Source organism: Martes martes (genome assembly GCF_963455335.1).
Source record: "Martes martes genome assembly, chromosome: 6".
NCBI classification, from domain to species: Eukaryota; Metazoa; Chordata; class Mammalia; order Carnivora; family Mustelidae; genus Martes; species Martes martes.
The window spans coordinates 30,509,575-30,529,144 of NC_137893.1; the positions used below are offsets into that span (position 1 = coordinate 30,509,575).

Genomic DNA, 19,570 nt, shown 5'->3' on the forward strand with positions numbered 1-19,570 from the left:
AGTGGGGAGCAAGTTTCTCCCTCTGCCTCTGCCCCTCCCCCAGCTCCTGAGCAAGCACTTTCTCTGTCTCTTTCTCTGTCTCTCAAATAAATAAACAAAACATTTTTTTAAAAATGATAATTTAGCTATATCAAACAAAACTCTCTTAGTACATTAAAGAAGATATGAGAGGATTTTTTCATAACCTTGAGGTAGAGAACCTCTAAGCAAAATGGAAAACTCCAAAGGTTGTAAAGGGAATATGTGGCCAGTAAAGACTCCTCCAAAAAGTTAAAAAATAAGACAAAATAACAAATTATTTATAGCACATAAAATAAATGTCTTTTATATTTAATAGTTATTAGAAATTAATAAGAAATACAAACTTTAAAAATTTGGAAAAATCATTTCACAGTAAAAATAAACATACTGAGCATTATAGAAAAGATGTTTAAAGGGACATGAGAGTTTTATCAGATTGACAAAAGTGAAAAAGAATGTAATTTGAAAGCACCTGCTAAAATCAACTCTGTGGGGGCACCTGGGTGGCTCAGTCAGTTAAATGTCTGCCTTTGGCTCAGGTCATGATCCCAGGGTCCTGGGATCAAGCTCCACATCAGGCTCTCTGCTCAGCGGGGAGCCTGCTTCTCCCTCTCCCTCTGCCTGCTGCTCTGCCTACTTGTGCTCTTCTATCTCTTTGTCAAATAAATAAATAAAATCTTTAAAAACAATAAAATCAACCCTGTGTTTTTACTTCTAGGGAACTAATGTATGGAAATAATAGCACAAACGTATAGATATAATAACACCAGTGTTCACTGTAGCTTTCTTGTTAATGCAAAATATGTTAGAAGCAACCGAGATGTCCAACAAAAGATGAAGTGTTTTAATAAATTATATTCATACCATAAAATGCTACATTACAGCCTTTAAAAAGAATGAGGTAGAGCTGTATGAACTGGACTCAAAAGATAGATTATATTCTCATTGAAATAGGAAGCTATCCTCTATATATAGCACAATCCCATTTATGTAAAGGAAAAAATGTACGATATATTTATTTTCTCATTCATTAAACTAGTGAACGTATGCCAACCACATAGTTCTAGGTGCTATGGATATAGTCAACAGAGTTCTTGCTTATCTTTAGATTTTAGGTTTGGTTAGAGTAGAATGCATATTCACAGAAGGATGTGCTACAAATTATAAATTGTACTTTGGTAACAGAGATGGAATTCGACGGTTGTTTGGGACATGTTCATATTTTACCATATTAATTTAAAAAACACATACATATACACATAAACACACATGCATAAAACGCAAAAGGTTGAAATACTCAAAATGACAAAAATCAGAGATTTTAGCTAATATCCAACTTAAGAATTTCAAGGATACAGGTAGTTGTGAGACACAGGTGAAGCATGGAGAAGCCTGGAACTGCTGTCACTGCTTTCCAGGTCCTTTCTTGCCATTTTGGATTGACTCTGGCCCAGATTTTACATAGGAGGTCTCAGAAAGAAGCATGCAGGTCATCATCTGCAGAAAAGAGAGCTATTTTAATCATTAAATGTTTTATTTTATAGCATGATACTTATATAGCTTAGTGATGTTTTTCAGGGAGCCATGCCATAGGAATCCATACATTCTAGGATTATTTACGTTGAGCCGCCTAGAGAAACCACATCCATCAGCTAAAAGCATTATGAAGATAAGCACTTTCCTGTAACTAGAGAACATTAGGGGCCAAATGAATATCCTTAGTACATTTACCAGGAGGTCTGCAATTAGCAAGTTTACAAGGGGATTTGACTAAGACATCTTTCCCGAGTACCTCCAGTTAAGGGAGCAAATAGATTTCAGACCTGCTGCTAATACTTCTGTATATATGTACACAGACACATGACATTATGTATTTCTCATATATATATATACATATATGCAATATAAATTTATAAATATTTTGTTAACTCTTTATAAAGGTATAATTTTCCATATATAATCTATGTTATAAACCATATAAAGTTAAATGTATATAAACTAAATATATAAAATGTATTACAGGTTTGTTTATTATATATGTAATACGATTATAGAAATGTATATCTTAATATATGATACAGGAATATAGTATATAATATATATAACATCTAAATATATAATATAATGATAATATATCATACACAGTGATATCTCTCATCACATAAAGAAACTCCACTTCTATGGTTTAGCACTGTTATGCTCATAAACTATTGACGGATTGCTCTTTGTTATCTGAAGAAAAACGTTTAAATTCCTTATCTGGACATTAAAGACTATTGTGATCTATTTGTCTAACTTTAACTTCTACATATTCCTTAGCTGTAATAGGTTCCAGCCACACAAAACTATGCATTCCTTCTTCTCTATTTCCTTTCCAATACCATTGACTCTTTTCCAGAGATGAAATTCATCTCACTGGAGACAGAATGTGTTATCAGTTATGAGATTAAAGGTTATAAATACAGAATTACATATCTTCATCACTCCACACATTCATCTGTTGAAAACCTGATATCCTTTTGAATCTGCCAAATATCACTTCTTATTTTAAGTGTTTCCTAGTACAAAATTCAAAATGAATTACACCTTTTCTGGATTCCCTCTCTGCTCCTTTACACAGTTTTAGCCCTTACCACTCTTGTCCTTATAATTTCACAACTTGCTATAATTAATTGTCTTCACTTGTATCCTTTACTAGATTTTAATATCCTTGATAGAAGGATGTATGTGATTCTTATTATTTCTTAATATGCTATGACAAAGCTCATAACTGTGGTTATTAAAAAGCAAAGTTCCTGTTTTTATTTGTTCCTTTTAATTACCAGATGTTCCCAGTAGATGGTAGTGTTTTATATAGCACATCAACATTTGTAACTGCAAGTACCATTAGAAGCTGTTCTAATACAGTGTTGGTTGTGTTCAGGTTCAGGTTCTGTGAGTTGGTATTAGGGACCAAATTCACAACACACTTGGCATGACTGACAGGAATTTGGAAGAGAAAACTGTAATAAAGGCCAAATCTGTTGTATATAACAACACTGAACTAATACTAGTTGTCTTCTTAACTGTCATAACTTCGATTTTATCTAGGGGCAAATATCATTAAAAACTTACTACATAGTTTTGGGCTAATGATACAGAAGAAGCTGTAAAATATTAAAATTTTTATAGTTTTCGGGGTGTCTGGGTGGCTCAGTGGGTTAAGCCTCTGCCTTCAGCTCAGGTCATGGTCTCAGGGTCCTGGGATCGAGCCCCACATCGGGCTCCCTGCTCAACGGGATCCTGCTTCTCCCTCTCCCCCTGCCTGCAGCTCTGCCTACTTATGCTCTCTCTCCATCTCTCTGTCAAATAAATAAATAAAATCTTTAAAAAATTTTTTTGTAGTTTTCAACAATTAATACTTCTTAGGTGGGTGTGTGTACTTTATAGAACTTTGAGATTTGGTTTAACATAAAGTTCCAAGTTAATCTCATTTAAAAGAAAGTAATTCACATATAGGCTATTATATATATTGAGAATAATAGGATTATACTTTTAGATTAAAAAATAGAGTAGTTTTAAATTGGATTTTTCACAGAAAAATATCTGGTGTTTGCAGAGTATCATGTATTTGACATGGAAATACTCTAAAAATATGTTCAGTAACTTTTATTTGTAAATAATTATTTTATTTTATTTTTTTAAGGATTTTATTTATTTATTTGACAGAAATAACAAGTAGGCAGAGAGGCAGGCAGAGATAGAGAGGGGGAAGCAGGCTCCCTGCCGAGCAGAGAGCCAGATGTGGGGCTCGATCCCAGGACCCTGGGATCATGACCTGAACCAAAGGCAGAGGCTTTAACCCACTGAACCACCAAGGTGCCCCTGTAAATAATTATTTTAAAGCCAAAAATTACTTTTATTTCCTTTCAAATCACCACCAGTACTACATAGAACTATTGTGTGTAATTAAAATCCTCATTCTAATCAGTATAAAAGATTCTCATCACAACATGTAAAGGAAGTTTCTTAAGTAATAAGTATATTCATTGTTTCCCCCATAGAGGGTTCTCTTGTTTTTAGTTGGGTTTGTTTGGGATTTTGCTGATATTCCTAAGATTTTTTTAGTGAATGCAAATCTGTGATCAGATGTTGTATATGTATTTATACTGTAATTTTCATCTACCTCTATCATGTTTTAATCCTTTCTCCTTATGTTTTTGCAAACAGTCTCTGTATGTGTAGATCTCTGTCTTATTCATTGTATCCACATTGCCTAAAATTTAGGTCCTAAGCCAGTGTTGATAGATGGCTAATTCTGAAAGTATTCATATTACTCACATTGAAGTACTTTGCTTATACCCACTGAGTCTTTTAGACTGAGCTGACTTATCAGCAGCCTTCTCAGAAACCTGCTATGAAGTTATTGATAGTAACCTCATAGGATCATAATGATATATTCTAATCACTAAGTGAGTAGAAATTTTGGGCCATACCTTGGTTTTATCTTTCTAAGTATGTTACACTGTAACCAGAGAACATGGCCTATATTTTTTTTGTTTTGTTTTGTTTTGGAACTTACTGAGTTTTTTTGTGATTTAATAATATATTTAATTGTTTCAAGGTTCCTATACCTATTTAATGTAAATTCCCATGTGTATTTTTCAGTATGGTGGGTAGAAAGTGCTCTTATGTGTCTATTAAATCAAGGTTGTGAATTACGACCCACAGAGTCAGACATGAAAGGATTCCCGACCTCTAAACTCAGCTCTGTGCACTCTCTCCTCTCATTCATCTGCTTTCTGTTCAGCTTGTTACAGCCCTCCTTTGCACTTACTTTTTCTTCTGTTTGAAGGTTTTTATCCCCTGATCATCCCTCATATTTCTTTTTTTTTTTTAAAGATTTTATTTATTTATTTGATAGACAGAGATCACAAGTAGGCAGAGAGGCAGACAGAGAGAGAGGAGGAAGAAGGCTCCCCTCTGAGCAGAGAGCCTGACGTGGGGCTTGATCCCAGGACCCTGAAATCATGACCCAAGCCGAAGGCAGAGGCTTTAACCCACTGAGCCACCCAGGCGCCCCAATCCCTCATATTTCTTTAGCGATGCTTTTCTTCCTTATCCCACCTAAAGTGGGACCCCTCCCATGCTATTTTTTATGCCATTACCCTGTTTTGTTTCACTCATGGCACTTAGCAATACCTGATATTGCCTAATTTATTTATGAGTTTATGGTTGTCTCACTAAAATGTCAGCTCTTTGATTGTAAAGACCCTGTTATGTTTACTGCACATTGTTATGTTTATTGTTATTTCCTGGTCCATCCTCGCCCTCACTCCAAAATGCATTTAGGTATACAATTGAAATCTGTTGATCAACTAAGGAAATGGCAAAATCTCCTCTGACCTTATTTAAAATGCTGTGCTTGCTCCTCTATAAGGAGTATTTGTTTGTTTGTTTGTTTACTCCCTTTTCTGACTATCTGTTATATATTTTATTATTGAATCCTTTCTAGTAATAATGAACATCAAATTGGAACATACTTTGTCCCCTTTTTATTGTGAAAGCAGGTTTATAAAATCCTCACTAAAAATGAATGAACAGTAATTTAACAAAATATGATTTCCAAGGCTTATTGAGTTGTTTTCCGGTTAATATCACCTAGAGGTAAAACTTTCTGAATTATATTCAAAACCATATTTTGAAAATTCTCTTATTTATCTTTTTTGTTTTATTTTTTATTTTCTTATTTTTTCATTTTCTTTTGTAAATTTAGGTAATTTATACATTTTTAAATAATTTTTACAAATCCACTGATTTGTAAGTTTAATGGAACAAATGGAACTGTTTCTTTAACCAGTCTGTAACTCTGCCAGACAAATGTTTATGTTGATTCAGTACTTGATAAACTCCGTTTAGGACTTTTTGTCCGGGAGATTGTTTTTATATCCGGACAAATACCTTTAATTTGAAAGGAAAGTTGTTTTACAAGTTGTAGTTCTGATTCTCTCACAAAAGTGGTAAGAATCTTTTAAGGAGCTGTACATATCTCATAGGTGATGTTTTGTTTACTCTTCAGATAGGCCCAGATATAACCTCTAAACTCATCTGTAAACTTACAGAAAGAGTTTGGAAGTTACAGGGCCACAATTTCTCTTACACTTATGAGAAACATTTGTGTTGGGGAGTATACCCAGGCATTTGGATTTTTCCCAGCCTGTATGTACATTGTATTACAGCACACAGGGAGAAATCTGGCCTTGGGAATTGCTCACTTAGGTGCAGTAAACTGAGGATACCAGCACGCAAGCAGGTTTTGACCAAAGAAGAAACATAGGAAACTGAAGAAATAATTAAAATATTTACTCAAATGTCCTTCCATAAACGCCCTTATTTTACTTACGATAACAAGAGAGAATGACATATATTCCTAGATTTTAAAAAATAATGATAAGAAATCTTTTTAAATGCATTCTCTCATTGGTCAATTAACTTGCTAAATTCATTCTAAGTCATGTGTACTTTTTCAAATCACATCAGAGGTTTTCAAACCTTTTTTCAGGTAAGAAACCATTTTTCTAAATCAGACTTCTATTTAGAAGGGAAGTATACGGGGCGCCTGGGTGGCTCAGTCGGTTAAAGCCTCTGCCTTCTGCTCAGGTCATGATCCCAGGATCCTGGGATGGAGCCCCACATCAGGCTCTCTGCTCAGCAGGGAGCCTGCTTCCCCTCCCCCCCTCTGCCGGCCTCTCTGCCTGCTTCTGATTTCCGTCTGTCAAATAAATAAATAAAATCTTTAAAAAAAAAGGGGGGGGGAGTATACAAAATATGAAAGCAGAAGAGATACGAAAACACAGACAGAAAGATTATTATAAGGACATGGGCTGCAGAATGCTACCCAGTATTTCTGCAGAACCCCTAGGGATTAGGGATGAATGGTCCTTTACTGTATCATGGTAATGATATAAATTATTCCCCTTAGGAACATTTTGTATCCTAATTCAAAATGGGAAGTTTGCATGTGATTAAAATGATTCTTTCTTTTGGCAAATACTAACATCCTGTATTGCTAACGTGGAGAACTTGAATAATGTAATTATTGTAGTAAAGTGATCAAACATGTTGAATTGCATATCCTATGAATAGGTAAATCTCAGGTCTCCATGCAACATTTTCTCAAAGCAGAAATTGAACGGATCAGAGCCTTTATAAAATACAATAGAAATTTAGAAATAACTTTTTTTTAAAGATTTTTATTTATTTATTTGACAGAGAGAGAGATCACAAGTAGGCAGAGAGGCAGGCAGAGAGAGGGGAAAGCAGGCTCCCTGCTGAGCAGAGAGCCCGATGTGGGGCTTGATCCCAGGACCTTGGGATCATGACCTGAGCCAAAGGCAGAGGCTTTAACCCACTGAGCCACCCAGGCACCCCTAGAAATAACTTTTATATGATAAAATGATATATAGATGTATATGCACACATACATACATACATGCATACATGCATACATTCTACACTTTTATACCTGTTAAAATGAAGATAGAAAACTTAACCAACTGAAAGATTAATCTCCTGCCATTTAGAGGTCAGTAAGTGATCATGGAAGGAAAGGAGAGAAGGAGAGAGGGACAGCACTCTTATATACCCAGAATTATAATTTAGAGTAAGAATTATACTCTAAAATGAAACAGGAATGGAGGGACCATAAATAAATTAATTATTAAATGTTAAATGTTAGTTTTAAATAGAATATTCTAACAAAAACAAATGGGAAAAGTAATAAAGCTGAAAATATTAAATTTATTATGAAATAACACAATAATTTTTTTTAAAAACTAAAATAATTTTTTAAAAAACTAAGTAAAATAAAGAAACCTCACAAGTCTAATCACAAGTAGAAAACCAATGAATCAATAAAATTAGAAATGATAAAGACCTTTTATAGAATGTTTAGAAACTTAACAGGATGACAGTACTATAAACTGTCATAAATTAGACCTGAAAACATAATTGAGAGAGAGAACTGGACATTGCTGAGTGCTTATGAGCAGGTAAATGGACAAACTCCTCTTTCACGGTCATTTCTGCATTTCTTTCTTTTTTTTTTTTTTTTATATTCAGTTAGCCACTGTATAGTACATAATTAGTCCTGATGCAGTGTTCAGTGATTCAGTAGTTAAGTATAACACTCAGTGCTCATCACAGCACGTGCTCTCCTTAGTACCCATCACCCTGTTACCCCCTCCCCCCATTTCTAACCAGATCTTCTGTCACCTCCCTCCTCCAGTTCATACCACCAGTTCTTTGGAAGTGCAGCACCTTAAACTCACCTTCCTTTCTGGCCTCCCTCCCTGTCTGTTCTCTCAGATTAGAACAATTACCTGCACTCAGCATGCCTTCCCTGACTTACCTGGGTTTAATCAGTGATCTCCATTATTCTCACAGGTTTTAGAAAGTGCTGCTATTAATAGGACACATCATAATGTTTGTTGTCATTATTACACATAGACTCCAAGCTCCTGCTCTGTTGGCACTGTGCCGGCCGTTAGGAGCTTAGCAGATAGTTGGTGAACAAATTAAATCAGTGTTACCAGCAATACTCAGAAACAAAAGAGAGTATTACACTACACCAATGAACACAAAATGTGGCTCAATACCTTTTTTGAGTAGTTTGTAATTTTTTCCAAAGTTTTGGCTGTTATTCCCTGCAAACTTTCTGTTATGAATATAAAATTATTTTAATATAAGGTGCTTAATGATAATTTGTTAAGCCAATTTGAAAACTTTTCCTGTGTGGTGATAGAATAATTAGTTGTATTTGTTTCTCAGAAATTCATCTGTTTTACTGATATGCTCAACTGTATGTTGCTATGATATAGCAAAAGGAATATTATATAAAAGGTGGAGAATTATGGACTAAGTAAGCAATCTATAATTAGGGAAGGAAAATGCTGATTTTATAAATGAGTCTTCAAGAATTTTTTTGAAAGGCCAATGGAGAAATACGTAAGTGCCTGAGTTACTTAGGCGTCTGACTTTTGATGTCTGCTCAGATCATGATCTCCAGGTTGTGAGATGGAGCCTGCTTAAGATTCTCTCTCTCCCTTTGCCTCTGCCCCTCGCCACGTCTAAAATAAATAAATAATTAATTAATTAAAAAAATAAATTTTTTAATTGTCCCTGGAAATATTTTTTTGAAGATTTTATTTAATCATCTGACAGAGAGATACAGCGAGAGAGGGAACACAAGCAGGGAAGTGGGAAAGGGAGAAGAAGGATTCCCCCCAAGCAGAGACCCCGATGTGGGGCTCGATCCCAGGACCCTGAGATGATGACCTGAGCCGAAGGCAGACACTTAACAACTGAGCCACCCAGGCGTCCTGGAAATAATTTTTCATTGAATGTATTGAAACACATAGTTTCAGATGTTTCTGTCATGCAATTGTCATGCATTTTAAATTTAAATCTGTAAAACACTAGAAATATTTTACCTTACATATTTTGGACTTTTATGTGTTTAGTTTTTAGCACCTGAAATTATAAATTGGTAAAATTTAGACTAAAATCTAATCCATGTATGTCACTTACCTTGTTATATTTTTAGAAAAAACAAAACAAAAGCCATTTAACTCATAGGATTTTCCAGTTGAGAAAAATCTACTAAAATTACATTTTTAATTAAATTATTCCTGATGCCTGATTTAGGCGAGTTTTCTTTCATTTTATCTGCCGTTTAGAGTATGTGTTGTGTTTAAACTGTGTTTAGACTATGTGTTGGGGGGGGGGAGTCCTGTTTTGTTGTAAATGTTTCATACTCTATATTCATTAAAACATTTCAAACTCTGTAAAAATCCAAATGGGTTGAATTTACATCAGATATTAAATAATATAACCCATGTAGGTGGAATCCACACAGAGTATGATAAGGATTCTTGGGCTCTCTGCGACCTTACCCAACTACTTGGATGTTGCTACATTTTTACACGTTAATCCCTGTATTGGACTTTTCTACTTTGATGGCCGTTTTCGACCAGTTCCTCTTGGACAGACATTTCTGGGGGTTAAAAGTGCAAATAAGGTAAATATTTTTTTAATAATTTACTTTTCTAAAACTGTTTTTGTTGATGTTTTGTTTAATGCTTATTTGGGATTTCTCCAAAAGACCTAATCTGTAGGATTACAAATTGAATGTTTTAGACAAAGTTAAGCACACTTCCTTAACTAGATGTAGTAGAAAAACTCCTTCCAAAAGTTGCTTGTAGTTTGCATTGCTATCATCAATGTACATTTTGTATTTTTAGCTGATAATACATGTTAAATATGAAGTTATATGTTTCAAAAAGTTATTTTGATATGATTAAAGGCTGGTATAAAATAATAAAAGACTCTCATTAAACCAGTAATATACATTTTGATATGATATCGATCTAAAATAAATAGTACATTTTATGCAATTGAAAAATAATTCCTAGTAGCAACTATTAATGGAGGTGTTCTATTTCACTTGTAAATATTTTATAATTATCATATTAACTATATATATGTGGCATATGTTAAATTCTGTATAGTGCTTTTAAAAGTTTGGTTATAGTATTACTGTGTACCATTTACACTATCAGGGTGCTTATTTTAGACTTTTATAATATTGTGAAAGAATATTGTACTTTGCTCAAAATTTATGCATTTAATATTCTGTTTAATGACACTTTTTTTTCTGTAGAAGAAATAGGTTTAAGAGAAGATTCATACACCTTATGACCTCTTCATAAAAGAAAATAAGATGGAATCATGTGTTATTATGTCAGCCTTGGTCTTTAATGTATTGCATTATTTGTCTAAAGAGAATTTTATTAGTAAAGTAGGATCGTTTTACTGTACACTGTTACAAATAAAATACTCAGCTAGGAAATACCAGAAGTGACTGTCACTACAACAGTGACAGTCTCCATCTACATTGCATCAGAGTAAGGTTATCTATACAGCTGTAGAGAGCCGTTTCAGACCTATGGACAAAAGGATAGCTCATGATACGATAATAGTTCTACTGTACATATTTTATCATTAATTGTTTCAAGTGCTTTTCAGTATCACTTGCTTGTTTTTTTTCTTAATATATATTTGATTATTTAGTATATTTTAATGTACCATTAGGACAGGTGTAGAGCTGGGTTTTTATAGCTTTAGATTATTCTTTCAGCTTTATAATTTAAGTGATAGCAGGTGCTTATCACAGAAAGATACGATACAGAGAAGAAAAATTTTTCAGATGTTTTTCAACCATTTTAAACTTTTTTTTAATTCTATCCTACAAAATGGTAAATAACTTAAAGCTAATGAAATTCAAAGTATTTGCACCATAATATGTCAAAATTGTAATCATAAAAAGAATGGCATCCGGTGATTAAACCATCATAATTATTTTGAAAGTTTAGAAGTTTGACCATATTAGAAAGACACTTTTATATATCTTACATACTGTAAATAGTAAATTAAGTATATGTACTAATTATAGATACAGATCTTTTTGTCGCACTAAAAGGTATTATTTTTACACTCAGTGAAATATACAATTGGTAACCATTCAGCATTTCCCCAGGGTGTTGTTTAATATATTTACTAACCAGATATTAATTTGTCATCTTGTATAAAAGGACATCCTTGTAGGTTTCTGAGAGTTTCATTCAGAAACACATGATGTGATTTAGTTATCATGGAAGGACATAGGAAGAGTGTGTGCCTGACGCCTCTAATCTGAAATAATGGCTTTGGCTGGCACTCAGACTGCACTGAAAAAATTGTGAGCAGAAGTTGTTTTTGAATCATTAATGGGGAGTAAATTATCTTCTGATTCTCTCATTTTACTTAGTCATCACAAATCATAAGAGGAACAGAATGATAAAACATTTGCTTTATTAAAGCAAATAATCTAAATCATAGTCATTTCAGATGTGTATGACATTTTCATCCCCTCTACACTCTTAACAAATGTTAAATAGGGAGATACGGGCTGGATTACATGCCTGCTCCTTTGGATTAACTATCTTACCTTTTTGGTTGGAAGTTTTCCTCATCATTAGGGAAAATGAGACCCTTTCTTAACTCATAAATTTGATATTAAATTTTCATTTAATCTGTAAATGTTTCTGTAGAAAAATCTCTGCCTCTCTCCATATATATTACAGAAACAGTATGTTTCCTTCGATTTCAGCTTTATATACCATGGCATTCCACTAGTAGTGTTCTGGTGATTTTGAGAATTCCAGAGAAAAGCTCTATAGTTTACAGAATGAAATAGAAGAAAAACAGCCTGAAGAGTGGGCTTTCCTGGGGAAAGCAGAGAAAAGAACTTTAAAATTATTCTAAAATACCTACAACTACTATATTATCCTTAAAATTGTCTTTAAAAAACTTGGCATACTTAGAAAGTTAGTACTCTGCAAGTATTATATGAGGTATTTTATCTGTACTTTTAAACTATATTGTGTTTATTTCTTATTAGGTTGTTACATGCTACATGTTTATATTGCACTTGTTGCTTCTGCATTCTAGTTAATCTGAAAGGGAAAAAAATGCCTTAAAATCTGCAGGGTTTTTTTTGGTAGTTAGAAAGTTTATAACTGCTTCATTTTATATTATTTGTGTTTTAAAAAAAAACTTAAGGTACAGCAATTGAATAATATGGACGAAGTATGCTATGAAAGTGTTTTGAAGCAAGTAAAGGCTGGACACCAGGTACAGTTACTTTCTTTTATCCTGTTTTTAGAGAATACTAAATGCTTAAAATTATTAATTTTTATGCTCTTAAGATTTTTCTTGAATTCTGAGATGATGACTGAGTTTTTAGTTCTTAATAATTTTTTGGTTCAGTGGTTAGCCATGTAAGTCATAAAATATTAATAGATATCATCCTAATATTGATAGGTCATGCTATCTTGTTTGCCAATTTATTCAGTAGATAAGACAGAAAAGAATTTCATCCTTTACACTTCTGGGTTTTTTTTTTTTAATCTTTTTAAAAAGCACCAATCTTTAATGCCTCAAAAAGTTTAATTTATATTTTTACATAATGTAAAAATTTGAAATTTGAAATGTTGTATTATTCTTACTGTTTTCAACTGAAATATATATAATAAAGTTTTTATATTGTCTTACTGTGCTTGGAAGTTAAGAAGTTTTACTTTTAAACTCCATTGTTCAAAATGCTCCAATCAAGATTGTTAAAGAAAAAGTGGAATGATAATAATTGCTTACATAAAACTTAGTCATTGCCCAATTGTATATGGGTCTTTGGATAATTTTATTTTATTATAGAATTTTTTCTGTTATTAACCTTTTATGGCACATAAAATTAAATGCTTTCTGGTCCTTTGGTTTTTAAATTTGTTTAAAGAGCAGTGAAATCCTTTTTTTCCAGACTAAATCTTGTTTCAAGCCCGAGTATATAAACAAATCAAAGATGAATTAAACTTGAAGGCATGGAACACTGCCCACTGAGAATCTTTAATGCATTGTGCCCCTTTAAGAAATAGTTTTAAAGTCAGGTTTCTAACTAATCTCAAGAAAATATCCTTAGGTTTAAGAATAACTTTTAGGGAAAAGACATCATAATTAAATTATACAATATTAGTGACTTACCTTTCCTAATGATTAGTAAACGTCTGAAACTACTAAAGTTATATTTATTTTCACTGAATTCTCTACCAGCCAATGAGGCAGGTACTATTGTCATCATCTGACAGGTGAAGAAAATGAGGAGCTATACAAAATAAAATAACATGTTTCCATCATTTTACTAGTCCAGTTGTAAATTCAGTCCATGTGAGTATGGAGTCTCCACTAACCATTGTGTCATTATCACTTTCTGTGCCTTTATTTTATATCAGTGTATTTTTTTGGTCCTCATTAGGAAACTGCTTTATGAATTGCATTATTTATTATGTACAAATAAAGAAATGGTAAAGGCCAATATTTTCTCTTTAATCAAAAATATTACCAAACTTCAACTACTAATTCTTAGTCAGAAGCCAGGACACTTCTTGTAAAGGGCTACAAAGTAAGTAATTTAGGCTTTGCGGGCTTTATGTTTTTTGTTGTGGCTACTCAGTTGTGCTATTGTAGCATGAAAGCAGCTAGGGAGAGTATATGAACAATTGGGCACAGCTGTGTTTCAATAAAACTTTATTTACAAAAACAAGCAACAACTGCATGTGGCTTGTTTTTCAACCTTTGTTCTAGATTGCCTCACAAGATTTATTTGTAGTGAATGTCTGATGATCCTAAAATGTTATCTAGGGAAACTTTTGACAGCATTTCAGTGAAAATTCTATAAGAAATATCCTGTATAGCCACCAAAATTTGTGCCTTCTTTGTAAAAGAACAGGACAAATTTGTACTACAGAAAATTTAAGCTGTATTATTAGCTAAGGAATGTAGCTGTGGAATCCATAACATCTATTTGTATACACTATATTAAAATATTAAATAAATATTTAAATGTTTTCTCCATTAAATTTAAAAAAATAGTTATTCTTTTTTAGAGCAGTTTTGGGTTCACAGCAAAATTGAGTGGAAAGTAGAGAGCGTTCTCATACAATGCCTGTGCACACATATGCACAGCTTCCCCCAACTGTCAACATAAATGTACCACAAGAGTGCTACATTTATTTCAATCAGTGAACCTATATTGACATGTCAGTATCACCTACAGTGTCCATAGTTTACCTTAGGGTTCACTCTTGATGTTCATTCTATAGGTTTGGACAAATGTATAATGACATGCTTCCACCATTATAGTGTCGTACAGAATAATTTCATTGCCCTAAAAAACCCTCTGTGTTCAGCCTATTCATCATTCCTTCCCATTTACCACTGCAAACCATTGACCTTTTAAGTCTTTTTAATCTTTCTGTAGTTTTGCCTTTTCTAGAATGTCATACAGTTTGTAGCCTTTTTAGATTGACTTTTTTCACAGTATCTACTTGAGGTTTTTCCATGTCTTTTCATGACTTCATAACTTACTCTTTTTAGTACTGAATAATACTCCACTGTCTGGATATACTATTATTTATTTACATACTGAATGATACCGATTGCTGCCAAGTTTTGGCACTTATGAATAAAGCTGCCGTAAATGCCTGTGTACAGGTTTTGTGTGGACTTAGGTTTATGGCTTCTTTGGATAAATAACAAGGAGTATAGTTGATGGATCATATGGTGAGAGTATGTTGAGTTTTATAAGAAACTGCCATACTATCTTCCAAACTTGTATAGCATTTGGCATCCCTACCATCAATGAATAAGAATTCCTGTTGCTCCATAGCCTCACTAGCATTTGGTGATGTCAGTATTTTGGCCATCTGAGAGGTGTGTATTAGTATCTTGTTCTTGTAATTTGCATTTCCCTAATGACAAGTAATGTTGAACATATTTTCATATACTTATTTTCCATCTGTCTATATTCTTTGCTGAAGTGTCTGCTTAGGTCTTTGACCATTTTAAAATCAGGTTGTTCATTTTCTTATTGTTCAGTTTTAAGAGTTCTTTGTATACATTGGATAAAAGTCATTTATCACATGTGTCTTTTGTAAGTATTTTCTCCCATTCTGTGACTTGGCTTCACATTTTTTCACCAGTGTCTTACAGAGTGGTTTTTAAGTTTAGTGGAATCCAGCTCATCAGTTATCTCATGGATCATGCCTTTGGTGGTGTATCCAAAAAAGTCATCACCATACCTAAAGTCACCTAGATTTTCACCTAAGTTATCTACTAGGAGTTTTATAGTTTCATATTTATATTTGGACTTATGATTGGTTTTGAGTTAAATTCTGGGAAGAGTATAATGTCCATGTCTCGATTTATTTATTTCTGCATGTGGACATCCAGTTGTTCCAGCACCATTTGTTGAGAAGACTATCTTTGCTCCATTTTATCACCTTTGCTCATTTCTCAAAGATTATCTGGTTGTATTTATGGCTTATTTCAGGGTTCCCTACTTTTTCCATTTGTTTGGCTATTCTTTAGCCTATACTAGAGTGTTTTGATTACTGTATCTATATAGTGAAGTCAGGTAGTACTGTTCCTCCAATTTTGTTCTTCAACATTGTGTTGGCTATTCTGGGTCTCCATTTAAGTATGAACTGTGAGCAAACGTTCTTTTTTTCCGTAATTTTTAATTGTGATGGGATTTCTTCTGTCACTGGAGAATTTTTTTCTAATTTATGATAAATTTCATTATAAATGCTAACCTTTAAAGATTTTTTATCTCTTTTAAGATAATGGAAATTAAATTGTAAGTACTTTGCTATGTATGGAACATATAAATAGATAAGTTATATTTGACTCTAGTCAGGAAAACACTTACCACTCCTTTTGTAATTGAATAACCTTGAAAATGTTATAAAAATATTTAAAACACCAGTGGTGGGAATGTTGGTGTTGCTTCTAGAATTAAAAAAAAATTAAAACAGTCATTTTTCTTCCAGTTGTAGTTAGCACTTAATAACCAGATAAGTAGATATTTGTTTCATTACTTTGGAATACAAGATTGCTTCTAATAGAAATAAATCACCTTTTTTAGAATAAAAAAAGGTGTTTTTATGAATTTTTTTCTGGGTGAGACTGATAAATACATATATCCATGTATAAACATACATATAAATGTACATATTTATAAATACTAATAAAAGTAAATGGATTAATAATGTCATTATTGCCAGTACTGTAACTATTTTGGAGCCTTAGGAATCACAGGTCCCTCATCTTTGTAACAGTATTTGCCTTTATCATGCTGTTTATAATTGTTCTTTAAGTATATTTATTATATTGCTCCCACTATTTTTTTCCATTACATTACAAAGTCTTACATTATAATATGTAAGATTTCTTTAAAAAATAAAATGCACCCTATTCCTAAATGTTGGAGAGAATAATAGTTGTATCTTCCATTGTAAGTAAGTAAAAATCCAACTAAATGTTGTAACTTAAAGAATCCTGGGAAGATTATTTTCTCTTCCTCTTCTAGCATAGTTCTTTCACTGTTACAGAGGCTAACATGTCCCTGTAGGAATCATGATTCATAAAGTGCTGGCTGAGGGTGGTTTGGTCAGTACAGATGAGATCTTACTGCCATTCCTTTCATTCTTAGTGTGAAGTTGTTTAGTACATTACTTTTCAGAAAGAAAACTGCCAGAGGGCAGGCACTTGCAGCTATAAATTCTAAAAGGACAAGTTGGGATGGAGGGCTGGGTTCACAACACTGATTTCTGTTTAGAAGGGACAGACTTGGATGGGATACCCCCAGAGAAGGTTTCGTGCTGCTCCACAGAATGAGGAACCTTGTAATAGAGAGTGAGAAAAGCTGAGGCAGAAGTTGGTTACAAGCATGACTTCCCTAACATTTTTGTGCATGTCATGGTATCCACAATTGCCAGCCTTTGAAAGACATGACCTCCAACCTCTCTTCCCCTGTCTGGCTAAAATGCACTGGGGGTGATTGTGTAAAGTATGATTGCAATTTGAGAGCCCATGGGAACATTTAAGCATCAGGATTTGTGTCCAGATCTGTGACTTTTTCCAAACAAGAATTAGAGCAGGACAATTATGGCCCTTCTGGGGCTGTTCAGACTCCTTATGAAGCCAAACTTGGGCTGCAGGTCTCATAATTTCTATTTTTGAATAATTAGTCATGATGTTTATATTCTATAATAAACTATTGTAAAACTTCCTTAAGTTCTGTAGAAATACCCATGCATTTCTTGTACTTTTTTTAATTATAAAAATAAAATAACAACACTAAGGAAAATTTTTATAGTTCCACAGTTATTTTATCATTTTAACATTAGTATTGTAATTTTTATATACATCCCACTACTCACTTTTTATCGAATTGCACATGTAGCTTTTAATTTTGTTCACTAAAACTTTATTATTAGTTATAATTCATTACTAGATTATACTGTATATACAGTTTTATATTCACTGTTTTCTTTAATGAATACTGAACAGTTTTCATTGTTTCTGCATGGTTCTCAGCTTTAATGTCTGGAAAAAGAGGGAGTTTTGATTCAGTTTGTAAGTTTCAAATACCATGTGAGTCTCTTTGGACTTTTATATTAGTCCCAAACATTCTGATATAAGCATTATGGTCTCCTTTTGTTAAAGAGAAAGTGAAACTACAACATTTTAAGCCCCTTCCCGATCTAGTACATACAGCTAGTAAAGGTTTGCGCCAGGACTGAAACACAAGTTTCTGTGTTGATAAAGCCCACGGCATCTTCAGAACTTTACGCTGCTCCTTTGCTGTTAAGCTGACAGCTGTTCCTCTCTTACTGGTTATTCCTACATTAGCGAGCGTTTTCAGTGTTTGCAGTTTTCTGTTATTAAAAATAATGCTACTGTAGTGACCATCTTTCTGCCTGTTATTTTTTCTGTTGAAACATTTACTTGGGATAAATTTCCTAAAATGGAATTATGGCACAAATGGCCACATTTTGTGGGCTTGCCGCATGACCCTATGATATATTCTGAATGGATTGTATCATTTTGTGGTCATAGCAGAAACATGTAGGATTTTAGAAACTTAATGCCATGTTTTTCTGAAAAGCTTATCAGTATAATGTGATGTAAGATTATACTCTGATGTGTTTGCTATTTTGAATTTGTTTCACAATTTTAAAGCATATAAGAAAATGGTATCATTCCAGTGAACTTTTTTCTTTATTAGCAGCTATTACTTTTAAATCATGATTACAAAAACAATTTTGCATACCATATTGTTCATTATTTCCATTGGGTATACACCCACTTTCAATTAGAAAAACGTATTCTTCCCTGTGATTTTGCTTCATGACTGTGACCGTGTGGTCTTTGACCTCCGTAATTGTATTTTTTTTTTTTTAAGAGAGGGAGAGATAGAAATGAAGGGGAGGGGAGAAGGAGAGGGAGAAAGAGAATCATAAGCAGACTCCATGCCCATTCCAGAGCCCAGTTTGGGGCTCGATCTCACAACCCTGAGATCTTTACCTGAACTGAAATCGAGAGTTGGGTGCTTAACTGACTGAGCCACCCAGACACCCCTGAATTTGCATTTTTAAAATATAGTTTAAATATAATTAAGGTGCCTGCATGGCTTAGTTGGTTAAGTGACTGCCTTCGGCTCAGGTCATGATCCCAGAGTCCTGGGATCAAGTCCCTCATCAGGCTCCCAGCTCCATGGGGAGTCTGCTTCTCCCTCTGACCTTCTCCTCTCTTATGTTCTCTCTCTCTGTCTCACTCTCGCTCTCAAATAAATAAAATCTTTAAATATATATATAATTAATATAAAAGAGAATGAGGGGAAGAAAAGAATTTGAACAAATTTAACTTGTGGACAAACCAAAGAGCAAAAATTAGAGGGAATAAATCACTACTAATTCTCCCATCCAGAGTTCTTGTTGGTGTGTGTCCTTTCATGTTTTTTTTTTTTTAAGGCATTTTATTCCTTTAACTTCCTTTTTTTCTCAGATACTTCTATCGTTTCTCTATTATATTTTGTCTATCCAAAAATATGACAGAAACTTAAATAGAAACAATA

General features: G+C 33.3%; 1 protein-coding gene across 1 annotated transcript in view; it reads left to right on the forward strand.

Moving 5' to 3' along the window:
• ASCC3 (activating signal cointegrator 1 complex subunit 3) overlaps positions 1-19,570 on the forward strand; it is a 341,793-nt gene that overhangs the window by 135,401 nt on the left and 186,822 nt on the right. The window contains exons 13-14 of the mRNA XM_080806019.1: positions 9,902-10,078; positions 12,661-12,732. Coding sequence (XP_080662145.1) covers positions 9,902-10,078; positions 12,661-12,732 — 249 coding nt within the window. The remainder of the gene's footprint in view (positions 1-9,901; positions 10,079-12,660; positions 12,733-19,570) is intronic.